Source organism: Mixophyes fleayi, chromosome 2 (assembly GCF_038048845.1).
Source record: "Mixophyes fleayi isolate aMixFle1 chromosome 2, aMixFle1.hap1, whole genome shotgun sequence".
NCBI classification, from domain to species: Eukaryota; Metazoa; Chordata; class Amphibia; order Anura; family Limnodynastidae; genus Mixophyes; species Mixophyes fleayi.
This window is the reverse complement of record NC_134403.1, coordinates 33,345,436-33,370,236: the sequence shown is the minus strand read 5'-3', so window position 1 is coordinate 33,370,236 and position 24,801 is coordinate 33,345,436. Positions and strand designations below refer to the sequence as shown.

General features: G+C 40.2%; 1 protein-coding gene across 1 annotated transcript in view; it reads right to left on the bottom strand.

Moving 5' to 3' along the window:
- Positions 1–24,801, bottom strand: part of CNTN5 (contactin 5) — a 1,124,282-nt gene that overhangs the window by 270,295 nt on the left and 829,186 nt on the right. Inside the window, exons 9-10 of the mRNA XM_075198772.1 lie at positions 19,210–19,413; positions 3,164–3,266 (exon numbers count right to left, since the gene is read on the bottom strand). Coding sequence (XP_075054873.1) covers positions 3,164–3,266; positions 19,210–19,413 — 307 coding nt within the window. The remainder of the gene's footprint in view (positions 1–3,163; positions 3,267–19,209; positions 19,414–24,801) is intronic.

The window sequence follows — 24,801 nt, the reverse complement described above, 5'->3', positions numbered from 1 at the left end:
TGTCTGTGTATGTTATTAAATTTAGACTGCAAGCTCTATTGGGGAAGGGACTGATGTGAGTGAGTTCTCTGTACAGTGCTGCGGAATTAGTGGCGCTATATAAATAAATAGATGATGATGATGATACTGTCTCCACAGATCTAGGGTCACTTGACATCCTGTCATTTTAACCGAATCTGGTTATTCACGATTTCTGATGGCAGCTCTGGTCACTGTCTCCCACAAGATCAGCTCATACACCAGCTGCTGCTGCTGTGACCATTCCAATGATCTGATTGGCTACAGGTTCTATTATGCCTGCCCACTTCAATACTAAGACATTTCTGACAAACACAAGATGAAGATGCTCAGTCTCTAGTGAAACGCACCCTAAAAAGTAATCCCACTGCCCCCCTTGCTTGATTTGTGGGTATCTCTTCACTGGGACATCTCCTTGTGTTTTATTGGGGTCAATGATGAATTCAGAATTTTACAAAAGGTCCGATTTGCCTGTTGTGTGGCCCCCAATCTTGCAGCATCTTTTCATCCACAGCTAGTTTTCATAGTCCCAGAGTGATAACTATTTACACCACAACACTGAATGTTGGCGCCTGAAGGGATCAGTCCCTGACCCACTAGAGCTTACAGTCTAAATTTCCTAATACACACACACAGACCGAGAGAGACTAAGGTCAATTTTAATAGCAGCCAATTAACCTACCAGTATGTTTTTGGAGTGTGGAAGGAAACCGGAGCACACGGAGGAAACCCACGCAAACACGAGGAGAACATAAATACTCCACACAGATAAGGCCATGGTCGGGAATCAAACTCATTACCCCAGTGCTGTGAGGCAGAAGTGCTAAGTGCTTGTCTTATGTATCTCAATAAAACTTATAGAACTGTTTTTTATTAGAACATGAATATTAACAGCATTCTGAACATATTGTGATGTTAGGTTAGATAAACCATCTGCCTGTTCGTTAGTGGAAATTTACAGAGATTATTTAAATAAATAGAGGTATTTTTAGATAAAGTGATACAACTGTGGTAATAAACAATATACCCTGACAATCACTGAGATACATCTGTAATCTCTCAAGAGGTCAATTGTTTCCTGCATAAAGGAAAAGGCTAATTTATTTCAAATGAATTCGAAAACGATAGTGATAAATAATTTCTCAAGCAGTAAGGTGTCAATTACAAGAGAGAACAACGTGCCAAGTCTCCAAACGGAGGAATGCTATCATTTATTAACACCTGAATGCTGGAGGGATAGAGGAGCGTATTACTCTTTTCCTTCAGAATCAAATAGAGCAAAAGCATTGTACATTGTGCTATCAGAAATGCGCTTATGTCTGATGCTATATTTTCACTTTCCCCTCCAGAGATTTGGTGCTATTATGAAATAATTATTAGCCAATGCCCAGAGTTTAGAGGAACTGCTTGAAAGGCTGACATACATTCATGCTCTCTTCTTCTTACATAAGTTGTTACATAAGTTAAAGTGGTTTAACATGACGTTCTATCTCATATTAATGCAGGCAATTAACTACAGGGCTGATTGTGAATACTGCACAGATCATTTGCCTGGTATATTATAAATGAACGGATTTAAAGAATTTCTCAAATGACTGGATATTTAATCAATAAAAGTCAATACAAAAAAGCAGTGAATTCCAGTGATTGTTAAAAATTGAATTGCAAATGTATCTTTTAAGTTATTGTTCCTGTAGCCCAAGGCAGATTACAGTATTCTTCAAAGACTGGTGGCTGGAATCTTGCCTCTGAACCTGTATAAACGAAGTCTGGCCGACCTGTGGCTGTCCAGGTGTTGTGAAACTACAAGTCCCAGCATGCATTGCCAATAGATAGCCAGCAGATAGCTGTCAGGGAAAGCTGGGACTTGTAGTTTAACAACACCTGGAGAGCCACAGGTTGGCAAGGCCTGCTGTACACTGTAAAACTGCCACTTCTAGCACCACACAAACACCTGCACTGTTGTCCAGCTGCAAGTCAGGGTGAATTGTAGGCTTTTCCAGAGCAGCCTATGTAATGGTGGCTGTATAAATGATATGCATGCCTCATACTTGCCAACTTTTGGCAAGTGTATTCCGGGAGAGGGGCGCGGCCAAACGCAGCATTTTGGTCCCGCCCCCCTTGATGTAAATGCCATTTTGTTGCTGGGGGCGGGCCCAAAATGACTCGATTCACCGCAAATAGCGTCACTTAGGCTAGGCAGGTTCGGGATGCGGGAGATTTACCTGCGCTCCCGGGAGTCCGTGAGACAGACCCGAATTTTGGGAGTCTCCTGGACAGTCCCGGAAAGTTGACAAGTATGGCATACCTGCCAACAGTTCAGAATTTATCAGGGATCTAGAGGAAAAGCTTTGGCATCTACATGAAAGGGTGTGGTTTGGGCTGTATGTAATATCTTAAGAGCATGCATCAAATATGATTATTATCCATAGTTGCCAACCTTTCTAGGGAGGTGGGTGTGAGGGGCGGATTTCGGTGGATCGCTGCCCAAAATGATGCGATTCCCGGAGAATCGCATCATAGAGGCTCAAAATCTGCCCACTTCACTAGGAAGTGAGCAGATGCAGAAGAATTGTCAGCTCTCCCGGGGGTCCGGGAGACCTACCCGGAATTCGGGAGTCTCCCGGACATTCCGGGAGAATTGGCAAGTATGATATTACTGTAGCAGGCATAGTAGGAATCTCCCATCAAAATTCTGCCTTTGCCCCTGCTGTAGGTGACCTATAGGTAGAATGAGACTCCCGAGTGGAAGAGGTTATTACAACATTCTCCATGTTTTGGGGTTTCTGTGAAGCCTAATGACTACCAGAACATCTCTGTAAGGAAAGTTGTACTAACTTCCTATATGTAGAAATATATTGTGTGCATTTCTGTTCATTTCAGTTTACTATTTCGCCAAGAGCAGCATAAAATGCTTTGTACAGTTACAAAACAGACTTTGAACATTTCCGAAAGTAACGGGACGTAAGTAACAATTGTGATTCATGAGGGTTATAGCAGGTAGTGATAGTAATGCATTTCCTGAGCTTCACTGTACCCAGGAGCAAGCTTAAAAGACAGAGATAAATAAAGATGACCAAACACAAATTAAATATAACACATACTAATAAACAATTGCTGCTAATTTAAGGAACTATGTACTTACTTTCCAAGTGCGAAACACTCCATTCTAACGGTCGTTCCCTTAGCTGCAGTAAAAGTGAGAGGAAAGTGGACCTCAATTTTCGGTTCATATTCCCCCATCACACCTGGGAAATAAAAAGTAGTCTTAGAAATAAAGTTAATATCACTTCTTTACATGCTCAGAAATCTTATTGTGTGAATCACTCCCATAAAAATGATTGGAGGTGGTTAGTGATGAGGCCGATGATGAAGATAAAGACGATATATGAGCTTAACTTAACCTATAACATTCACATGAGATGGTATCTTGTGCTAGACACACAATTTCCTATCTGATATTGGTTGCCTGAATTTCAGCTCAGTGCAATAAACTTTGTATGCAGAGATGCTGAGCGGAGAGATATTTCTAAGGGTGATTACATTTTCTTCAAACTGCTCTGGGTAACCACAGGCATTATATTTTTTTAGATTTAAGTATGTATTGGACGGGATTGGCAAAAGGAAGTATCTATTACGGACCAGCTGTCTAACACAGGAATACAACATTTATCTCTCGAGTTTAGAGATGTGCAATACAATTCAGCAAGGTTTGGAATGTAACAGATTGTAGTCTTATTGGAGATCTCGAGTCAAGAGTATCACAGGAAGTTTGCAATAGACACTATTTGATTAGTGGAATTGATTTTAAAATTTGTATTTTAAAATAGTGTTTTGGTAGAACATATTGGACAAAAAAAATAATAATACCAAATTAACCAAATCATAATAGTAGAAGTGTCTATGATATATCATCATCATCATCATCATCATCACCATTTATATAGCGCCACTAATTCAGCAGCGCTGTACAGAGAACTCATTCACATCAGTCCCTGCCCCATTGGGGCTTACAGTCTAAATTCCCTAACATATACAGACAGACAGAGACACACACACACACATACAGACAGAGAGACACACACACACGCACAGACACAGACTAGGGTAAATTTGTTAGCAGCCAATTAACCTACCAGTATGTTTTTGGAGTGTGGTAGGAAACCGGAGAACCCGGAGGAAACCCACGCAAACACAGGGAGAACATACAAACTCCACACAGATAAGGCCATGGGCGGGAATTGAATTCATGACCCCAGTGATGTAAGGCAGATGTGCTAACCACTACGCCACCGTGGCTCTGGACACAGATCTTCACCACACCCGAATATCAAAACACACTCCCTGTCTCCAGACACAGCCCTGCAAATACACATAAGTGGACCTCGAACCTCAACAGCATGCTCTTCCCTGCACCTTAGCCTAGCCTCCTCTCTTTCTCTAGTTCCCTGCTCCTCACCATAGCCTTCTCTCTTTTTCTAGTTCCCTGCTCCTCACCCTAGCCTCCTCTCTTTCTCTAGTTCCCTGCTCCTCACCCAAGCCTCCTCTCTTTCTCTAGTTCCCTGCTCCTCACCCTAGCCTCCTCTCTTTCTCTAGTTCCCTGCTCCTCACCCTAGCCTCCTCTCTTTCTCTAGTTCCCTGCTCCTCACACTAGCCTTCTCTCTTTCTCTAGTTCCCTGGTCATCACCCTAGCCTCCCCTCTTTCACTCCTTCCCTGCTCCTCACCCTAGCCTCCTCTCTTTCCCTAGTTCCCTGCTCCTCACCCTAGCCTCCTCTCTTTCTCTAGTTCCCTGCTCCTCAACCTAGCCTCCTCTCTTTCTCTAGTTCCCTGCTCCTCACCCTAGCCTCCTCTCTTTCTCTAGTTCCCTGCTCATCACCATAGCCTCCTCTCTTTCACTCCTTCCCTGCTCCTCACCTTACCCTCCTCTCTTTAACTCCTTCCCCGCACCTCATTCTACCCTCCTCTCTTTCACTCCTTCCCTGCTCCTCATCCTACCCTCCTCTCTTTCACTCCTTCACTGATCCTCACCTTACCCTCCTCTCTTTCACTCCTTCCCTGCTCCTCATCCTACCCTTCTCTCTTTAACTCCTTCCCTGCTCCTCACCCTACCCTCCTCTCTTTCACTCCTTCACTGATCCTCACACTAGCCTCCTCTTTTTCACTCCTTCACTGATCCTCACCCTAGCCTCCTCTCTTTTACTCCTTCCCTGCTCCTCATCCTACCCTTCTCTCTTTAACTCCTTCCCTGCTCCTCACCCTACCCTCCTCTCTTTCACTCCTTCACTGATCCTCACACTAGCCTCCTCTCTTTTACTCCTTCCCTGCTCCTTACCCTAGTCTGATCTCTTTCACTCCTTCCCTGCTCCTCACCCTACCCTCCTCTCTTTCACTCCTTCTCTGGTCCTCATCCTAAATAAGCCCTACCCACCCAGACTCTGCCCACAAATGGGGAAATATATCTAAAACTCCACCCACTTTCCTATGTACAATACAAATCAATGTAATAATAACTGCCGCTGCTAGGAACATCAAATTAGACAACCAGCTGAAAAACAGCAATATAAAGTTATTAGATATTTTAGGATTAATCCAGTGGAAAGGGTACAGCCGGCAGAACCGTGTTATGAGCATGATAAACACAATATTTTCCCTCTAGGTACTAAGTGCTAAAATGCTCAAGTACAATTTTTGGGATTATATGACAAAATGGTTATACCAAAAGACTATTTTTTCCAGCATGACTGAGGTTAGCAGGCTTATTAACAGTATATCAACAAATAATTTGCTCTAAAGTTGTTTATTCAGTTATCACAACGGGTTTTTTGTGGGGTTTTTTTTTCCACAAAACTGTATTTTTGAAGACTCTTGTTGATTTGCATTTCATAAGACAAATAGACTATGTTGTTGAAATAAATGTAGGGGATTTACAGCAGTGTAATATTATGAGTATGTACTGGTCTATTTATCACTATTTTTTTTACAAGAAGCAAATATTTCTGGTTTTGATTTACATATTGTGTTATATTGTATTAGCAACTGTCTATCAGGCCTATTTAAGGCTCTTTTGGGTGTGACTCACAAGCCAGCCCTGGTTAGATGTAAGCCCCATGTACCTGAGAGGTGATTACATCTTATTTGCTGCATTTTAATGGTGTTTGAAGCATATAAGTCAGTGTATGATCTGCATATAATGAGGTGCCCTTGATGCTGGGATGCAGGCTTAAATGCTTTGATCAAAATATGAACCAATACCTCATATTTTCATTTTGCTCGATACACACAGATATGCAGTGTTAAGGTTAAGCGCTGACAACAACTGTCTTTTTGTTTTGTATACATATAGAGCATTTATATTGCCATGAGGCTGGTACCATATATAATATGGGATATACCGAGCGCGGGTGTATTTCTGCTCTGGTTTTGTTAAGAAACAAATATTTCCTTCAAAAGTTTACCGAGAAATCTCAGTTTGAACTAAGGAGCTGATGTATTAAAGCATGTAACTGGCCGCTTGTTAGGTTAGTGTTTGCTCCTATCCCACATCAATTAGGAGGAAATAAAACTTGCCTGTAACCGTTTGTTTAATTTATGTATGTTTTTTCTATTTATTTCCTCCTAACCTCATTGCACGGATGGATCAAACAAGCTGTGGGAAAGTGATAATGTGTCGTAATAAACCAACCCCCAGTTCTTATAAGGAGAATTGTAGAACCACCTGTGATAAATCTCTAATATCTTCTTATATAATTATTATTAGAATAGGGGCTAACTGTTATTGTCCCGACTTTCCACTGCTTCCAAAATCGGGATAAGGGTCAACACTAAGGTTGGGACTAATTGCAATTTTTCAGCCCAGACTGCGACATAGGCAACAGGTTTGACACCCTGACGATAGACTGGGGCTATTCTATTGCGCTACCCCTAACATAGAAGAAGTCCAACTGGGCATCTACTGACCACTCCCAATGTACTAGGTGGGTTTGGGTTACAACTTTCAGCAGCGTAAGAGCTATTTTCACAAAAGCCCCAATATCTTTGGCTGCTGTACGCGCAGAAGCCATTGTGGAACGTTTACAACACTATCCATCCACTCATTTAGCTGACTGAACTTACGTCTGCCATGTATCACCAGACACCGCGCATCACCAGTCATTCTTTTTACTTTTTTTTTTTACTATCTATGTTTAATAAACTATTCAACAAAGAATAGTTCAGGCCACATGGAAGAGAATACTTTATTTTCCATTTGCTATAACTTAGGCTGGATTAAATAAAATATGTAAATCAATTATTTATCCCAAATGTGCCTCTCCTGTCGCAGTAGGGGGAGCCTGCTGCCACTATTGGGCTTCTTCGTTGGCACGTAGAACTGAGTCCTTCTGGTTGACTTTCGCTGCTAGTGTACCCCCTCGATGGGCATCTGGACTGGTACTCATGACCTCTTCCTTTAGATCATGGTTGCTGTGTTCACCCTGGCCTATCACACTTGCCAGAGCTGCAAGGTAATGGGCAGAGCGTTGGTACTCGTTGCAGGGTCCCAACCTCAGAAAAGCCGGATAACGGATTCGATTTGGTCTAATCTGCAGGCCACAGGAATTACAGCAGGGTAAGTAGTCGTCAAAGCAGGTTCTTGAAGCAGTGATGTTTTATTAGCTCAAGTAGCCCATATAATGACAGTTAAATCCACTAGTTTAAGGTACTAGGGATCTCCAAAAGTACAGATGATGTAATACATTACATTCTTTTTCTGTTGTTCTTATTCTTTTGTTATTGGAATTTTTTTGTTGAATACATGTTTGTCTATTTGATATTAATGACTTTTCTTTTGTGCACATAGTGAAAACTGGCTTATTACCAACTCTATATAAAGATAGAAATTACCCAATTCTGGCTACGTCAAATATTGCTATCAGCTCAATACAAGAAAGGCCCTTAATTTTGCCATATACTAATGCTATTATGCTATTAATTCAGTTAAAAAAGAGGTGTTCATGCGTATAACTGTAGCCCACATTTGTGCAGCCACCCCCAGGCCGACTACTGTAATAGAAGTCCTATCATTCACTGCAGAGCTTTTTTCAGTGTACAGCTATCTTAGGCTCAGGAGCTTGAGCTCAATAATACTCCATTCATGCTGCTCCAAAAACCCAGGTCTTTTCTGGGGCAAGCCCAGACTACCTGGTCGAAGCACAGTACGAATGGTGTCAGGTCTAATTCCCATGTCTGATGACCCAGGAATTAGACCCGGACTTTTGGTGGGGTAATTCCTGGGTCCGACCCGGCTCGCCTGCACAATGAACCTGGGTCTCACCAAATACAATTATAAAGTTGAAAGAAAAAAAAACAGATCACAAGAGGAGCCAATCAGAGCTCCTCTTGTGATGTTGCCATGGAGACCCAGGCAGACCCATGTTCAGTATGAACAGGGTCTACCCGGGAATTTCTCTCCGTGGGAGCCTCTGTCCCCCGGCAATATCCCGGGTTCATATTCCTGGGATAATGCCGGGGCGGCAGTATAAGAATCATCAGGAAGAGTATGAGTGCAAAGCATAGTCAGTGATGTCAATCACAATTACTGTATCAGTGCACGGATGTACTTATGATGCATGGTGAAGTGACCTTCAATGTTCCTTTAACATTGTTGCTATATGTTGATTTTGCCAACTGATATCTCTATATTACATGTGTGAAAACCAAAACGTTTAAAAGACGTTATTTTATCCATCTACTCATAACTCATGCCCTGCAAAAAATACCCCGTGGAGCAAATAATTAGGATTAATAGCAGGCGCCGCATAACTCCATAAATAAAGTAATTTTGTCAAGTTAGGATGCAATAAAAGACGGAAGACGCTCTGATGTTAAGTTCTTTTCCCCTTCAGGCAATTGTGAAATATTTGTTTTTCAGTTTTCCTCAGCGCTGTCTGTTTTGCATGAGATCCCTTGTTCGCTACTGTTTGCAGTACGAGCTGCTGTGCGTAGACTCTTTCTTCTGTTTCTTCGGCATTTCACACTCTAAATAGATTATCACATCTCCAACTTGTTTTGTCCCCGTAGACTTTGGCGGCATGGCGGATTTATCTTACTCTTTTAGATTTGTTTTGCCAAACAGAACCGTTCTGCCGCTCGCGGTCTTATTAATCTCTGCCTTCCTAACAAATGTATCCTTTGATAGTCATTGCACACATGTCCGTGAGACATGTCACTGCTTTGTTCATTGGAAACAGTTCCATTTGTTATTTAAAATTAAAAAAAAAGGAGGAAAGAACTGTGGTGGTTACATTTCAAAACCTGGAAGTTAAAATTAGAAAAAAAGAGAGATGATTAAGGGTACTGGGAAAAATCCAAATAAAATAGTCTAATGTGATGTTTTAAAGCAGTGAATACTACCGGGTATTTTGTAATGCTTCTAAAAAGGATAAGTGTAGGTGTTGCCCATAGCAACCAATCAGAGTCTAGCTATCATTTAATAGAAGGTACTACATAAATGAAAGCTGGATTCTGATAGGTTGCTATGGGTAACACCTCAAGTTTTGCTTTTTAGAAGCTATAGTGAAGCTACATGTGGGATTGGTTGGATGAGAGGTTGCTTAGAGTTTCAGTAGCTATGTTATTCATGCTTTCCAGTGTATGAAAGCCTTACAAAAGTAGCAATATGAAATAGCAGACAGAATGAAGTGAGCTCATAGGTTGCCTTTGCCTATGACAAAATACATGTAAATAATAATAAACTCATAAAAGGAAAAATACTGAAAGAATGTTAAGTTGGAATTTAAATTGCCTCCAGGTTTCGCCCTATCTTTCCGACTTCGGCATGCGATATAAATACGGCCCCATCACATAGCAGTCAGTGAAGACAATTCCATTTGATATAAGGAGCGCATCAAACAAAGAACTCATTTGTTTTGGGCTGGGTAACAAAGATTATGGGACCAGGTTCAAATGTTTTATTGCTGAGAGAGCAATAAAGAGGGAGGAATGGAACATGTTATTTCATAGGATTCAAATTGATTCACTCATTCAAAACTTATATGAAACCTGGTTATACCCTAGTAATGCCCAACCGTTCTTCAGTGTCAGTTTGATTGTGTTTTGGGCCCTTAAAAGTGATGGTCACACAACAGAATATATTGCACATCTGGCAAGAGATGTTGGGAGCCCACAGGTTGTGCACAGAATTGCCCAGGCTGTCAAAACTGGCAATAATCGTAGGTAACTTGCTACTATTCAAAGTGGATCACTCATGATGATAGACGATATCAAGTTGGCCATATACACAAGAATATCCATACAAGAATCTGCAAATATGACCTTAAAATGATGAGTATGTCAGAGAATGATCTAATCAAACTCAGTCGGATAATTCTTGGGCATGTCAGTTAATCTGGTCACTGGACACTATATCTTCCATTGTCCATCAAGGAATGAGCCCTATATCGCTGCCCACCATGGAAATGGACATTCTACATTACACTGGCCACCAGGAAATTGGCCAATATGCATTACATTAGCCACCAGGGAAATGTACTACTTCACTGCCACCAGGGAATGGCCAGAAAACATTGCGGTGGCCACCAGAGACTGAAGACTACAAGACCACTGGACCTGGTATTCTGTGTGTGGTCAATGTCCTGATGTAATGTGCGGGATTAGCATCTGCTATAATATATGGCGCCACTGTAAATTCAGCAGGTGAAGCACCATTAGGTATACAATACATAGTAATGGTTTTAGCCACATTTGCCTTGGTGGACAAAATAACTTGTCCCACCAATGCCATTAATAGCTTGGGCAAGCATTACTAAAATGAGTGGGCAATCGCTGCTGTTTTGTTAAAATGGAAACTAATGTCATATTGAAGGAGAAGACCGGTTAATGTAAACTACTCATAATTTTATTTTTGCTTAAACGGAGTCTTAAGTGATGTAGAAAATAGTTTGCTTTCTGTTTTGTGTGGACAAAAACCATACAGTTGCTTTTGAGCCTTTAGAGTCAATATATGATGAACAATTTGCCAAAATATTATATTTTTGATAGTTTTTTTTCTTGCAATTTGTTGTTCTTCTGCTCTATAAATGTGGTGAGTCCCTTTGAAGGAGTATGGATCTGAAACTATCATCCTAGTTCAACTGAGGCTAATTGGATCCCTGAAAGGAAATTTAGAAACAAAGTAATTGGAGTAAAAATGAAATGAAAAGTGGAGATGTCGTCCATAGCAACCAATCAGATTCTAGCTAGAATGTACTCGATAAATAAAAGCTAGAATATGATTGGTTGCTATGGGCAACACCTTCACGTTTCCCTTTTGTATATGCACAAAGCTCGGCACAACTACAATTACTAATACCATAAAATAACATCAATGATAGCATGTTGAGTATAGGAAGAACTTTTTTAAGGCTAAATTATTTTGTTTTCCATACAGACCATAAAAAGGGTACATATGTCAAACCTGTACGGGATAAAAGTGGCACTTCAGGAACAAATACCAAATGTGTAAATGCTGTTTATTATCAATGACATTTTCTTATTATTCATTTTGGTATTTACTGTGAACTTTCATTTAACTAGACATATTAATAAAGGGCAAAACCAAATAGACATATCTAGGAATGGGGCCTGCACAGTCAGCTCTTTAATATTAAGAAATTATTCAGAATTCTGATGTTGTGGAGTATGGCAATTTGATATATAATAAAACATGGAATTCTAGTACTCTGTGTAGAATATTATATTTGGTCATATACAGCCATACGACATCATACCACCCAACCGTCCCAATTTCAGCAGACGGTCCTGAATTTTGGGCTCTGTCCCGCCCCCATCTTGGCGGTGACACGCCCTATCATGACACGGCCACGCTCCCTGTCCCTTTGCAAGTTCGGAGGTATGGAACATCCCAGCCAGCCTCTACACCCCCCTGAAATTTACAGTGGCAATGCACCAATTTAATTAACCTGGGGGGTATATTTACTAAACTGTGTGTTGGAAAAAGTGGAGAAGTTGCCTATAGCAACCAGTCAGATTCTAGTTATCATATATTTAGTACATTGTACAAAAAACAGCTAGAATCTGATTGGTTGCTATAGGCAACATCTCCACTTTTTCAAACCCGCAGTTTAGTAAATATACCCCCTGGTCTCTTTCTCAGCTGAGAATCATAACTGTCCCATGAGAAGTGGTACTGTTGGGGTAAATATATGGTTTCCTTGTGTACCAATGTTCCCTGGAGCATCCTTGATTGTGCTACTAGACCTGTGTAACTTGCAAACTGACTTCCTAGCTTTAAAATTCCCGACCTGCTATCAGAGATTTAGGGGTCTATTTAGTAAATATCAGGGGGTTTTCACTGACACATAACGATCATTATCGTTTTTGGTTGCTGCTAATTACTGGAAATATTTTTTCATTTTGGTAGCCGGAACAGCACTGACAAAAACAGGCTGTCCCGGCGAAGGACTGCCCTGTATATGTTCAGTTTTGTCTCTTACTTAAGACAGATGCAAAAGCCTTGTTTAGATACACTGCCCCTTAAAAATTCATACTGCGCATGCGCAGCAATGTAATGATTGTATCTGGTGGGGCAGCAAACAAGATGGGACAAACCATGTTACAATGCAAGGGGTGCAAATTAGTTATTATTTTGCATGCAAGGAAAGTACTGGCTGCTTTTTCATGTAGCACACAAATAATTGATAGTTTTATTTTTACAGTGAAATTTAAAGTTGATGCTAACTCAGCATCAGGCCCAGGGTGAAGGGAATGACAATGTTGGGATATTTTCGAGCTGCAGTACATGTACAGTTAAATGTAACTGACACACACTGTCAGCAGAGCGTTCAGAAGCTCATGCTTCACTATAACTTATTCAGCGGATGTCAGCTCATATTACATCACGGTTAAAAACAAGATTGACTCTATTGATTTGTAGAGGGCTGTATTCTAATTAGTTTATTTTCTGTTGGCATAGTGTTACTGTAAGAAGTAAGTAACATCTACAAATCAGCACGCACTTGCGGCATGGTAGTAATAAAAAATAAGTGGCAGGTGTTTTCAAATTCATCGTACGTTAGAAATTAACTGCACAACTTTTTTCATACACTAATAAACATTTTACTGTTTGTTATAAAATGGACACATGTCTGAAATGTATGTTTTACAAGTCGGATGTACGAGCTTTGCTTCATACAGAGCTGCGATAGACACTGTAATCTTTCAGATTTATATTAGCTTTACTTCCCCCACTTTACTTCCCCCACTCTGTGCTGTCTGGAGACCCAGCATCTTCCACTATCTAACTTCCTGTCTGTGGCTTCCTGCTTGCCTCCATCTCGCACCCAACATCATGACATTTCTCCTGTCTCAATAATAGATAACATAAAATATATTTTGGAGTAAATAAGTCCCCCCCCTTGCCCAACCCCACATAAAAAAAAACCAATAAGGGAAAGATTTACTGAAACTTCTAAAAAGGAAGTGTTGCCAACAGCAGCCAATTAGACACTAGCTATCATTTATCTAATACATACTAGAACATAATAGCTAGAATCTCATTGGTTTCTATGGGCCACACCTCCACTTTTTCTTACAAGACATTTTAGTAGATCTATCCTTATTGGTCAATTACAACAATGCAAAAATATCCATGTTTGCAGAAATGCGCCCGTTATTATGGGAAAGCGCATGGATTTACAGGACAGCACTTTGGCATTTGCAAGGGTGCAAAAGTTTGCAATATCTGATGGAAGGAATTAGGCGGATTGTGGGCGTCTCTTGTGGAGCACAGATTAGCTACATCGGTCATACTTACTAGTTTATTTTCCTCACACCTGGGAGATCCCTGTGAAGTGCTAGTCCAGAGGGGGCAATGCTACGATCACGTCATTTCAACAGGGGCGGGGGGAGAAATCCTGAAATCTGTGGTGAATCGTGTCATGGAGGTCCCCATCTGCCCACGTCACTAGGAGGTAGGCAGGATGCAGGAGAATAGCCCGCTCTCCCAGGAGTCCAGGAGAGCTACCGAGAATTTGGGAGTCTCCCAGACATTCAGGGAGAATGGGCACGTATGACATTGGGCACCTAGCATTGAACCAACATGCAAAAAATTGTTTTTGTTCTGTGGAAGGAGATTGTTTAAATCATACATGCCAACCTTTTGAAGCTGGCTTCCGGGAGCTGGGGAAGAAGTGGTGGGCTTGTGAGGGTGGGACTTAAAAAAAAAAAAATCACATAATTTTGGCCCTGCCCACACTAATTTCATGATTAAGCCCCACCCCCGATATGCAAAGCCGTTAATTTTGGCATCTTTTTAGGATCCGGGAGTTGTGCCTTCTTTTCCGGGAGTCTGGGAGGACACCCCGAAATTCGGGAGCCTCCCGGAAATTCCGGGAGAGAAGTGCGGTTTAAATAAGGAAAAGGCTGGCTAGGCCACAGTTACAGGGCCATCCGTTGCTTTAGGGATCCCTTTTCTCTCCACAAAATGGCCTTCAGTTGCTTTTCTGCGATAAAGCATATTTCTTGCCACACTTTAACCAACTAATAAAAAGCTTCAAACACACAAAAGTGACATATGTAATGAAGACAGTCCCGATGTCCCCTCACTGTCATTATAACAAGAGACTAACCTGAGCAGTATTTTAGGCGACAAAATAAAATAGTTTATATGAAAGGGGTAGTCCTGGATTGCTGCCAGGTCTAGTTGCACCACTAGTCCCAGCTTGTGAGATATGAATAGTACATTTGGAGAGACAAGTTCTGCAACTTCCTGGATGATACAGAAATAAAACAAATACCAATGCAGAAATAATAATATAAAACATACTGCATTGTTCCTTTTATACTTATCCTCCGCTCAGCGAAGTAGCCTGTGTTACATGAATTGTATTGGTCATTATATAAAATTAGAAGAACCATAAATGCCTGTTCATATCAGCCTTGTTCATCTGAGTTAAATGTATACTTTGGTCCATTTCGAAAAAATGTACGGAGATGCCTGAAGTTTTTACTACAGTTTGTCTTTGGCATTTATTATCTATATATTTTTTTGCTTCCTGGCTAATAACGAGGTTGCAAAAATATACTGTCTGGGCCTTGGGGAATATTGGTGTGTACAGGTCATGATATTGCACAATGGACACAGTATGTAAGGATCGCTCATAGCTGAAAGTTTACTTCGCTTAGTGCCTCGAGGGACAAACAATAATTATTGTGGATCTTGATTATCGCATTTAAAAACAAATCTCTGACGTGTATACTTATAATTACGTCTCGACCTCAGCAGCACATGCGTCTTGTTTTACGACAAGTCATCATCCACAGCGAGTATTTACTCCTGCCCTATAGTATAAGCCATACTTGCCAACTTTTCCTCGTTGGCTTCAGGGAGATCCCGGGGGAGGTGGGCGTGTGGGGGTGGGGCTTGACAAATTGCATCATTTTTGCACCGCCCCCTAAACGATTGTCACAATTTTGGCCAAATACAGCAGAGGACGGGGCTAAGATGACATGACATTTGCATCATTAAGCCCCAATCCCCACCACTTATCTATTGCGGGGGTGTGAATCGGGCGGTTGCCCTATTCTCCTGGACAATTCTGGGAGAGTAGCTAATGAATCTCTAGAGACTGAAGTGTCTTTTACATTTCTGTCTCCATTACTGAAGTCATGTTGTCTTACCTGTCAGTCTTTGATTGAATCTTGGTCTCCATGAAAATGGCCACCTCCATAGGCATCAATACATGGACATAGGACACAATTTCTGAACTGTGTCATCATGCCACAGATGGTGAAGCCAACCACGTCTTGTACTGACTCAGCATCAGGGAGAATGCCAGACTCTTCAGGGAGTGAGGGAGATCACCTCCTGACGAAGTCCTTTGAGATAAAACGCATAGAGGTGTTCATGGATCTATGCTGATACTATGCTGATATTTGCTACTTCAAATCTGATGTCCGTGCATGGAGACTAGAAGTGAGCTGTATTGTAACATATGCCTAAAACATTTTATCCTGTGGTACGTGCAATTTTATTCCTTTGAATAAATCTTTTACTTGGATAATACACCATGGAAGCGCCCCTTTTGTTTGAATTTTAGGATTTTGCTGTTTCCCCTGTGGAGATCGGGTGGTTAAAGAGGGAAGGACGCGCAGAATACAATCTGCTGGTGTTGGAAGTTTGGTGGAACATTTACCTGCTGATGAACTGGCACGTTATTTGTATGGACTGATATTAGATCTGAAGCTGTGCGCACTGATTGCTATATCTATATATATATATATATATATATATATATATATATATATATATACACATATACATACACACACATATATAGATTATAAATACTTTCCTTTACATATGCATGCATACATAACATAGAAATTCACAGTAGCCCGGTGTTTCGTTTTTTCTCTCCAGTTGGTAACAAACAGAATTGACTTTATATGAATTACCAACAAGTGTGAGGAAAGTTAATATAGTAATACATTATTACAAAAGGGAACTTCTAATCTTTTTTATAGGTAGAATATTAAATTGTTTTTATAAGCTTGCTTGAGGTGAAATTGAATTGCACAAAATGAATGATTGTCAAGGACATTCTAACAAACGAGATATTCATTTTAGTGAGAAACTATTCCGGGATTTTTCTTTTTTCATGTTTTTATTTAATTTGCCTGGTATCATGAAGATAAGTTTCCCTTAGAGATGTATAGGAAAGGAACTAAAAGATTGATAACAGCTAAATTCATACAATCTGGCAGAATCTGACATAAAGATTTAATATCATTCTCTATTTTCATATATGAAAATATAAGGGGGGAATATAGCATGATTGGAGTTTCTCATAAATCTGTCTGGCTGACCTGTCCCATGAATCAAAATATATGAACATGGACTAGGCCATTATACCACTTAGCTTTTAAAGGTCAGTTGAAGGTCATTTAATTCATGGTTCACCAGAACAGATAAAAATGAAAGTAATGTATATAGAAGTTCCAGAGTTTCAAACCTTAATTCTATGCACCATACTAAGTCATGTAAAATCTCATACTACTAAGATTACAAGTTCACCCCTTTAATTATTGACACATACAGTAAAAATATTGCAATGCTGCAGGGATTATATTTATTTCCATGCCTCTGTTTGTTCTCAAGGTCTTAAATGAATCTAACATGCCATGGGAAAAAGGAAATCTCTTGCCGATGATGATCAGATGCAGACATAGTTTTCTGTCTCATAATATGAAGCAAGAAATTAGATTTTATTTGTTGATACACTTGTGGACACTGCTTCTCCTCCTACCGCTCAGACTGGCCCTTTTCACCCATGACTTGCTGAAGTATTTATAAGGGAGGAGAGTTACGCCAGGAACCTACAGAGGAAAGCTGGGGTTCAAATAGACTCAGACACTTCCTAAAAGGTTCCTCGCATAATTCTATGTGTGTTTTGGGGGGTATCAAGGGGGCAGAGGACGGCTCAGGCTGTATGTGGAACAGGAACAGTCCTAGAAGTTTACAGCTGCACATCACAAGATTTCCTACGGTCAAAAAATGGTCTGTCTGGTCCAAGAAATGTTTAACCACTAGCCTTTGCACTTTGGCAGGCCACTGGCAATAAAGTTATGTGAACTAAAATTACAATCCATTTTTAATGTTTAAGGCCAACGCAAATCTTATAAAAACCTGCAAAGAGGTCTTTAGAACGGCATGGTAATAGCAGAGGGGTACAGAGTACATTTACATTATTACCGAGGGGTAAAGCCCAATATGTCAGTCTCTACATTGGCTGCCTGTATTTCAACGAATCCAATATAAAATTCTTCTACTAACATACCAGACCGTCAACAAAATTGCCCCGACATACATTTCCTCACTTGTCTCAAAATATCTCCCAACTCGACACCTCCGTTCTGCACAAGATCTACGTCTCTCCTCCACTCTCATCACATCCTCCCATTCCCGGTTACAGGACTTTTTCGGGCTGCACCCACTTCGTGGAATTCCCTCCCTCACACAATAAGACTTTCCTCTAATCTTCAAACCTTCAAGCATTCTCTGAAAACCCACCTCTTCAGACAAGCTTATAATATTCCTCAACCACCATCTTAATCTCCCTAGGTTACCCTATTACCACCCTCTAGGCAGCTAACACAGACAACAACCCTCTGACCAACATTGCCACACACACAGCTAACTCAATACTTTTACCTTTGCATTCTAGCTGGTCCATTGTGCAATATGATGTAGCACATGCCCTTGTGTTTCAAACTCCCATTGTCCTATAGATTGTAAGCTTGCGAGCAGGGCCCTCTTACCTCTCTGTCTGTCTGTACGTATTACCCAGTATTGTCTTACTAATGTTTGTTCCCAATTGTAAAGCGCTACGGAATTTGCTGGCGCTATATAAATAAATGTTGATGATGATGATGATGATGATGATAGGAGGATTTTGGTGAAAAAAAAGTAAATTCTGTTGAGTAAGACCATTCATTTCTAAACACATTTTACAGTCAGATATGGATGCAGGTCAAGTTTCACCTTGATGTCTCCGCTGACAATTCAATCCCTGGCATGAAAATGTACATCATCCAATCACATTGTGTCTCCTACAAATAAAACTGGTCTACCAATGGTTGTCTATACATTTATTGAACTAAACTACACTTGACATTATTTCAATCTCTTCAACAGTTCAGCTTGTGTCAAACTAGAGATGCGCTCAATGTTTCTGCAAAGTTGAGTTTCCAGTATTTGAAACAAAGTTTTAGTCTTTGGAAAACAAAAGTGTTTTGAAATATTGTTTTTGAACAAAAGTGTCTTTTTCGATTTTTTTTATTTTTATTAAAAAGCAAACGCTTCTCTAGTTTCTCCACTTCCTGTCTTAAAATGGTAAAGAATAATATGAGACAGGACATAGGGAATATGAGGGTACAGAAAAAGTAGCTCCTTGTATTGCAACATACAAAATGTATGGGTAAAGTTATCACACCTTCTAAACAAGAAAAAAGTGGAGGTGTTCCTCACAGCAACCAATCAGAATCTAGCTATTATTTTCTAGAATGTACTAGATATATGATAGCTAGAAACTGATTGGTTGCTATGGGCAACACCTCCACTTTGAGTAATCTCCCTCTATATCTACCACACACAGACCATGCCCCAGATAGTCCCTGAACAGTGCAGTACTCACCATCATTGCGCAGTGTTAGCGGTGTTGGGGGACTCATAACTCTTGTGTTGGTCAGAACATTTTTTACATGACAGATATAGCTGCCCACGTCCGACGCTTGTGCTTTAGAGATGTAAAGATTCCCTGTCTCCTGGGAGATGAAACGCCGGCTGTCTTCGGCCACAAAAGAGGGGTACTCATTCAACACCCAGCTATAGGTAATCTCTGAAAAGGAAAAAATAAGATTATTTGACAGATGTTTTAAAATACATTTATATTTATGCTCATATACAGCAAAGATAAGCAAGCTGTGTATCTCCAGTTATTGTGGTATTACCACCCAAAGGTACATTACACAGGACAGATATCATCCTGAATTTTCCCTGTTGTGGTGACTCTGCACATTATATATAGTTTGATGACGCTCCACTTTGATGATCTTGAGCTCCGTTTTCATGGTCTGTCATGGGAAGACATACACAGGGCCATCTTAACAACATTATGGGCCCCCGGGCAAAGCAGTGCACCGGGGCCCCTAGATATAGATATATAGATGTATACAGATACAGATAAAGATATATAGAGATAGAGATAGATAGATGTACTTGCTTAGTGACCCTTGAAGGTTTTTTTTGCAGGTTTTTTTCTTTTGCAGGATTATTTATTCTCATTAAGAGCCCTGTCTATGGGGCCCTCTTGCCCGTGGGGCCCCCGGGCCCACGGCCCATTGTGCCAAATGGAAAAGATGGCCCTGGACATACACACATGTCATATGCTGATGCTTATTCTTGTGGTTTTGTTTAATGTGCAATTTTACAATTTAACAATTTGAAAGCTGGGCAAGTGTGATCTATTACCAGTTTATGACACCAGGTGGCGAGATGTAAAAGACCGTTGAGCACTTACGAATCGAAAGTTACATCTCGACTGATGTTGCTGTAAGGAGATCTTTATGTTGAATAACACCCGTGTTGGATGTTGACCACTACATGACAGCAAGTAATAAATATTCGGCAAGAAACACACGAAAAAAAATGAAAAAGCTTAGTTCTAAGGAGAGTACATCTGCTTTTCCGTCTCCCTATCCCGTATTGTGTCTAATCCAGACATCCCCCCCAGACTTATCCAAGATATCATTCAGAAGGTGGTCTCAAGAAGCGATTTCTAGGTTAGACCAGCTGGTGGTTAACAGGAGACTAAGCATCGGTCAACATAACCACTACCTGAAGGAGAACACTGGAGATAATTGCAGGTGATGCACTTCATCAGTTCGATTGGAAGAATTAGAACATTGGGTAGAATTCAGTCTCTCTTTGAGACCAATTGCTTGTCCATAATTGTCCCTACTGATGTAATCTCAAGACTATATAGGATCTTAATAGGATCTTAATGATAGAGTTCTCTCAATCTGCAACTTCTTTTGTTAGTCATTGAGAGAGATTTGGCTACACATATACCTCAAATATCTTGGCCCAAAATATACCAAGCTACTCACGGCTGCTCATTAAATGTCTCAGTGGTGGAAACACAATACACGTTGTTGACTAGATGGTATAGATGTCCCTCTTCTCTACACAAATATCAACCAAAAAAGCCCTCTACCTGTTGGGGATGTAATAACACCTCTGGGACACTTTTCCATATATGGTGGAAATGTCCACACACATCAAATTTTTGGAAAGAAGTCATTAGACTCTCTGAGATTATAGTTGGATATGAGGTTCCTAAGGATCAAGCTTTCTGGCTACTCTCTCTTACTACTATCCCAATACAAAAATGTATTACTAAAATAATATGTCCAGAGCTGTCATCCTAGTACAATGGAAATCCAGGTCCCTACCCTCTATTAAAGAATGGCTCCATTGCGTGGACTTTTACATGTCCATGGATGACATTATCAGTGTCTAGTTTTCTTGAAACCATCCCACATACATATTGTTCTACCTACCTTTGGATCACTTACAAGCCTCAGATGTAAATATAAGGAAGGCGATAGTTTTTTGTCCTAATATCATCACTTTTACCTTAGCAACTTATACGTTACATTACGAATATATGAGCACTCACTCCCCCTTCCCTTCCCCACCCTCTACTTCTCCTTTTCCTTGTGTGTCTTCCCCTTCTATTTTCTTTTATGTTCCAGCAATATTATTAAAATATGAATGTTCTGTTATGTTTATTAATGAGAAGCCAACTCTAAGGCAACCCATCTAAATATTATTTATCTTTTTTTGATATGTCTTTAATATGTTTGATGTAGCTATTTGACTAATCTTTTGTCTTGTATTCAGACATGCAAAATAAAGAATTTGCAAAAAAAATCCACCCTGGCTAAAATACTCACCCCATTCCCCCTTCTGACATACTAAGCAGGTTTCAGAGTGCATACCTCCCAACATTTGGGAATCCGGCACCGGGACAAGAGGCATGGCCAAGTCACGATGGGGGCATGGTTACGTGGCCATGGGGTGTCCCCCCCTCCCCCGCAGCTTTGCCTAGTGCTTTTGAAGTGCTAGGTTGCCCAGCACTCCCCATCCCTCCAAAGACCTTCATTGCTGTGAGTACCAGGTATGCAGTGTAATGAGTTCTGGTTCAAATCACTGAATGTACAGTTGCATTAACTTTGGCCACCGGTATCCAGTTTTCCTAGCCTATCTGCTGCAGTACTTTATATAGTAGGCTAATTGGCAGCTACCAAATTGACCCTTGTCTGTGTGTGTGTGTTATGGAATTTAGACTGTAAGCTCCAATGGGGCAGGGACTGATGTCAGTGAGTTCTCTGTACAACGCTTCAGAATTAGTGGCGCTATATAAAAAAATGTTGATGATGATATTGTATGTACTGCGCAAAAACTATAACTTGCCCTCAAACCCTTTTTTTTAACTATTGACTTTATTTTTATTGTACTAATAACTATTGAGCTGAAGAATACCTTATTTAAAATAACAAATGTTTAACTCATTTATGGCATTACATTTGTTTCTTCCTGTCTTCCTGTACACATATACAATTAATTTTTTTTCTACCATTTTGCATTTTTATGCTTCAATAAGGACGTTTCAGCAAGAGACGGTGATTACAAAATATTTCTTACAATGCATTTGAAAAGGAACGCTCCTGCCTTACTGCTCAGAATTCTAGAATCAGAATTTAGGCAACGTGGAGGTGTCACCACAAAGATTTCTTCATTTGAAGCAGAAGACAAAGCAATAAAAGCGCTGAGGAGCCCGGGCATTGGTATTCTGAAAGCGAAGAACTAAACTTATTTTGCTGACGAAAAGCACTGTTATATACAAAGTTTTGCTTCCAGAGAGTTTAAAACATTATAGTGAACGTAAAACTGACATTTTTCTCCATGAAAGAACATTCTTGTTTACAAAATTGTCTCCCTGGGGCTCTTGATCTGTTTTATGAAGGTCATTTTTAAACCCTTTAAAATATCCAAGTTATTTCCATTTATATGAAGGTTTTACAGCATTGTGCAAATGAAAACCTTTAAGTCTTTGTGGTAAGCACACACTGGAAATATAAAGATTCCAATAAAATTAATCATGGATATTTTTTTAAAAAAAACCCTGTACAATGCTTAAAAATGCAAGTGTGGACTAACTGACCTAACGGAGCATCTGAAATCATTTCTGCTAATGGGAATATATCTTACATATATTATTTTTACATATGTTGTTACACTGATGTATACCCCATAGGTTTTGTTTTAATTCCGCTTTAATTATAGTTTTTGTCTGTTCCATAACACAAAACAACTAGATGGTCGAATACCACAATCCTGTATAATTAGTCTTTCTGAGTCTAGATTGCCAACCTTCACACATCTGGTCTAAACTAGAGATACTCACTGACCCATGTGAACTGGTTTTGGTTTTGGACCTGGATTAGCTTCGTGTTTTGGTTTTGGCAAAACCGTCCTTGTGTGTTTTGGTTTTGGTTTCTTTAGCAAAAATCATAAAATATGCTAAAATCACATAATTTTGCTCTTTTTTTTGTTCCTACATTATTCTTAACCTCAATAACACTAATTTCAAGTCATTTGCAGTCAATTTTGACCATCTCACAGATCACAATATTATCTTTGTACACTTTCGGACAAATACTGCAGCGACCTGGCTGGATGGTAAGCGACAGAGTAATGACACAAACACACGGCAGTTCCTAGCACATCTAGGACACATTGGCACACAGCAGTGGCAGAAAAGAAAAATGGTGCAAGATGGAATTGTTCCTTGGGCCCGCCCTCCTTCCCAGGAATTGTCCTTGGGACCGCCCTCCCTCCCACCGTTATGTTAGATCTTAAAAAGGAATCCAAAAATCGCGAGATCCGACGACATCACAATGACGTTTTGCCTCCTTTTCAAATCCGAAAAAGCGCAATGGTCGGTACTCGGATCTCGGTACATCTCCCGTGTCCTGCTTGCCAAGAGTTTGCATCCCTGTTAAACCAACCTCCCCCTACTAGAAATTGCGCATGTGAAAGCAGCGACCCATGCCAGCGCCCTCTACCCTGTCACCTATTCCGATCCCTGCTCTGATCAGAGGGTGGTCTCGGAGGCAAAGGGAGAAGACGTTTGCACGCAGGTAAGAACGTGTTACTATGTTCTGCCTAACTAGCACTTATGCCCAACGATAGTGGAGAGATGCAGCTTGATACTGTTAATTCTAAAAGCAAAAGTCACTTTATCCTATTCATACACATTATAATAACTTAATGAAATGTTACATACACAAGAGAGAATATTGTCTTGACAGTGTGATGAATAAATGCAAAAATCTAATTTTCCCTATAAAATCTAATTAAATACAATCACCCCCACATTCATCGTTTGCTGTTCTATAAATTCAGTGGGAATCTAGTAGTCCAAGTGGAAATAACAAATAGGAAAACCGAAAAGACGGCCGCAGCTTGATATAATATAGCTGCAGCACTAACTAATAAATTTATATCAGCTGGAAGGGTCAATATGCAAAGAGCCAATCAGAAGCAGCTAGATAGTGCTGCAGGTGTCATCATCATCACAACATACACTTACATCAGGGGGTAAATTTATCAAGCTGCGGGTTTGAAAAAGTGGAGATGTTGCCGATAGCAACCAATCAGATTCCAGTTATCATTTATTGTGTACATTCTACAACATTACAGCTAGAATCTGATTGGTTGCTATAGGCAACATCTCCACTTTTTACTAAATATAACCCTAGGTCTCCAATACCCACAAAAACTTCACCTCCTAAGAAGAGGTTCCGGGGATGCATCTAAATCTCATTAGGTTGCTCCAGGGGTATGCTTCACTTTTGTGTATATTCACTTACTGTACTCAACTTATGATTACCCTCCCATTCTGCCTATCTAGGAATTATGGGCCACTTGTCTAGGATATGCTTGAGTCTATGTATGGAAGCATATTATGTATACATGCGCAGTATGGAGAGGCGCATTTACGGCACAAAAATGGGCTTCTACTCTAAATGATGCCCGTTGTGGTCAAGATATCTATTGATAAACAGATAGCTGAATAGATAGGTGTACGGATAGATATTGGTTAAATAGTTATATATCAGATATATAAATAAATAGAAGTTAGATATTATTATTATTA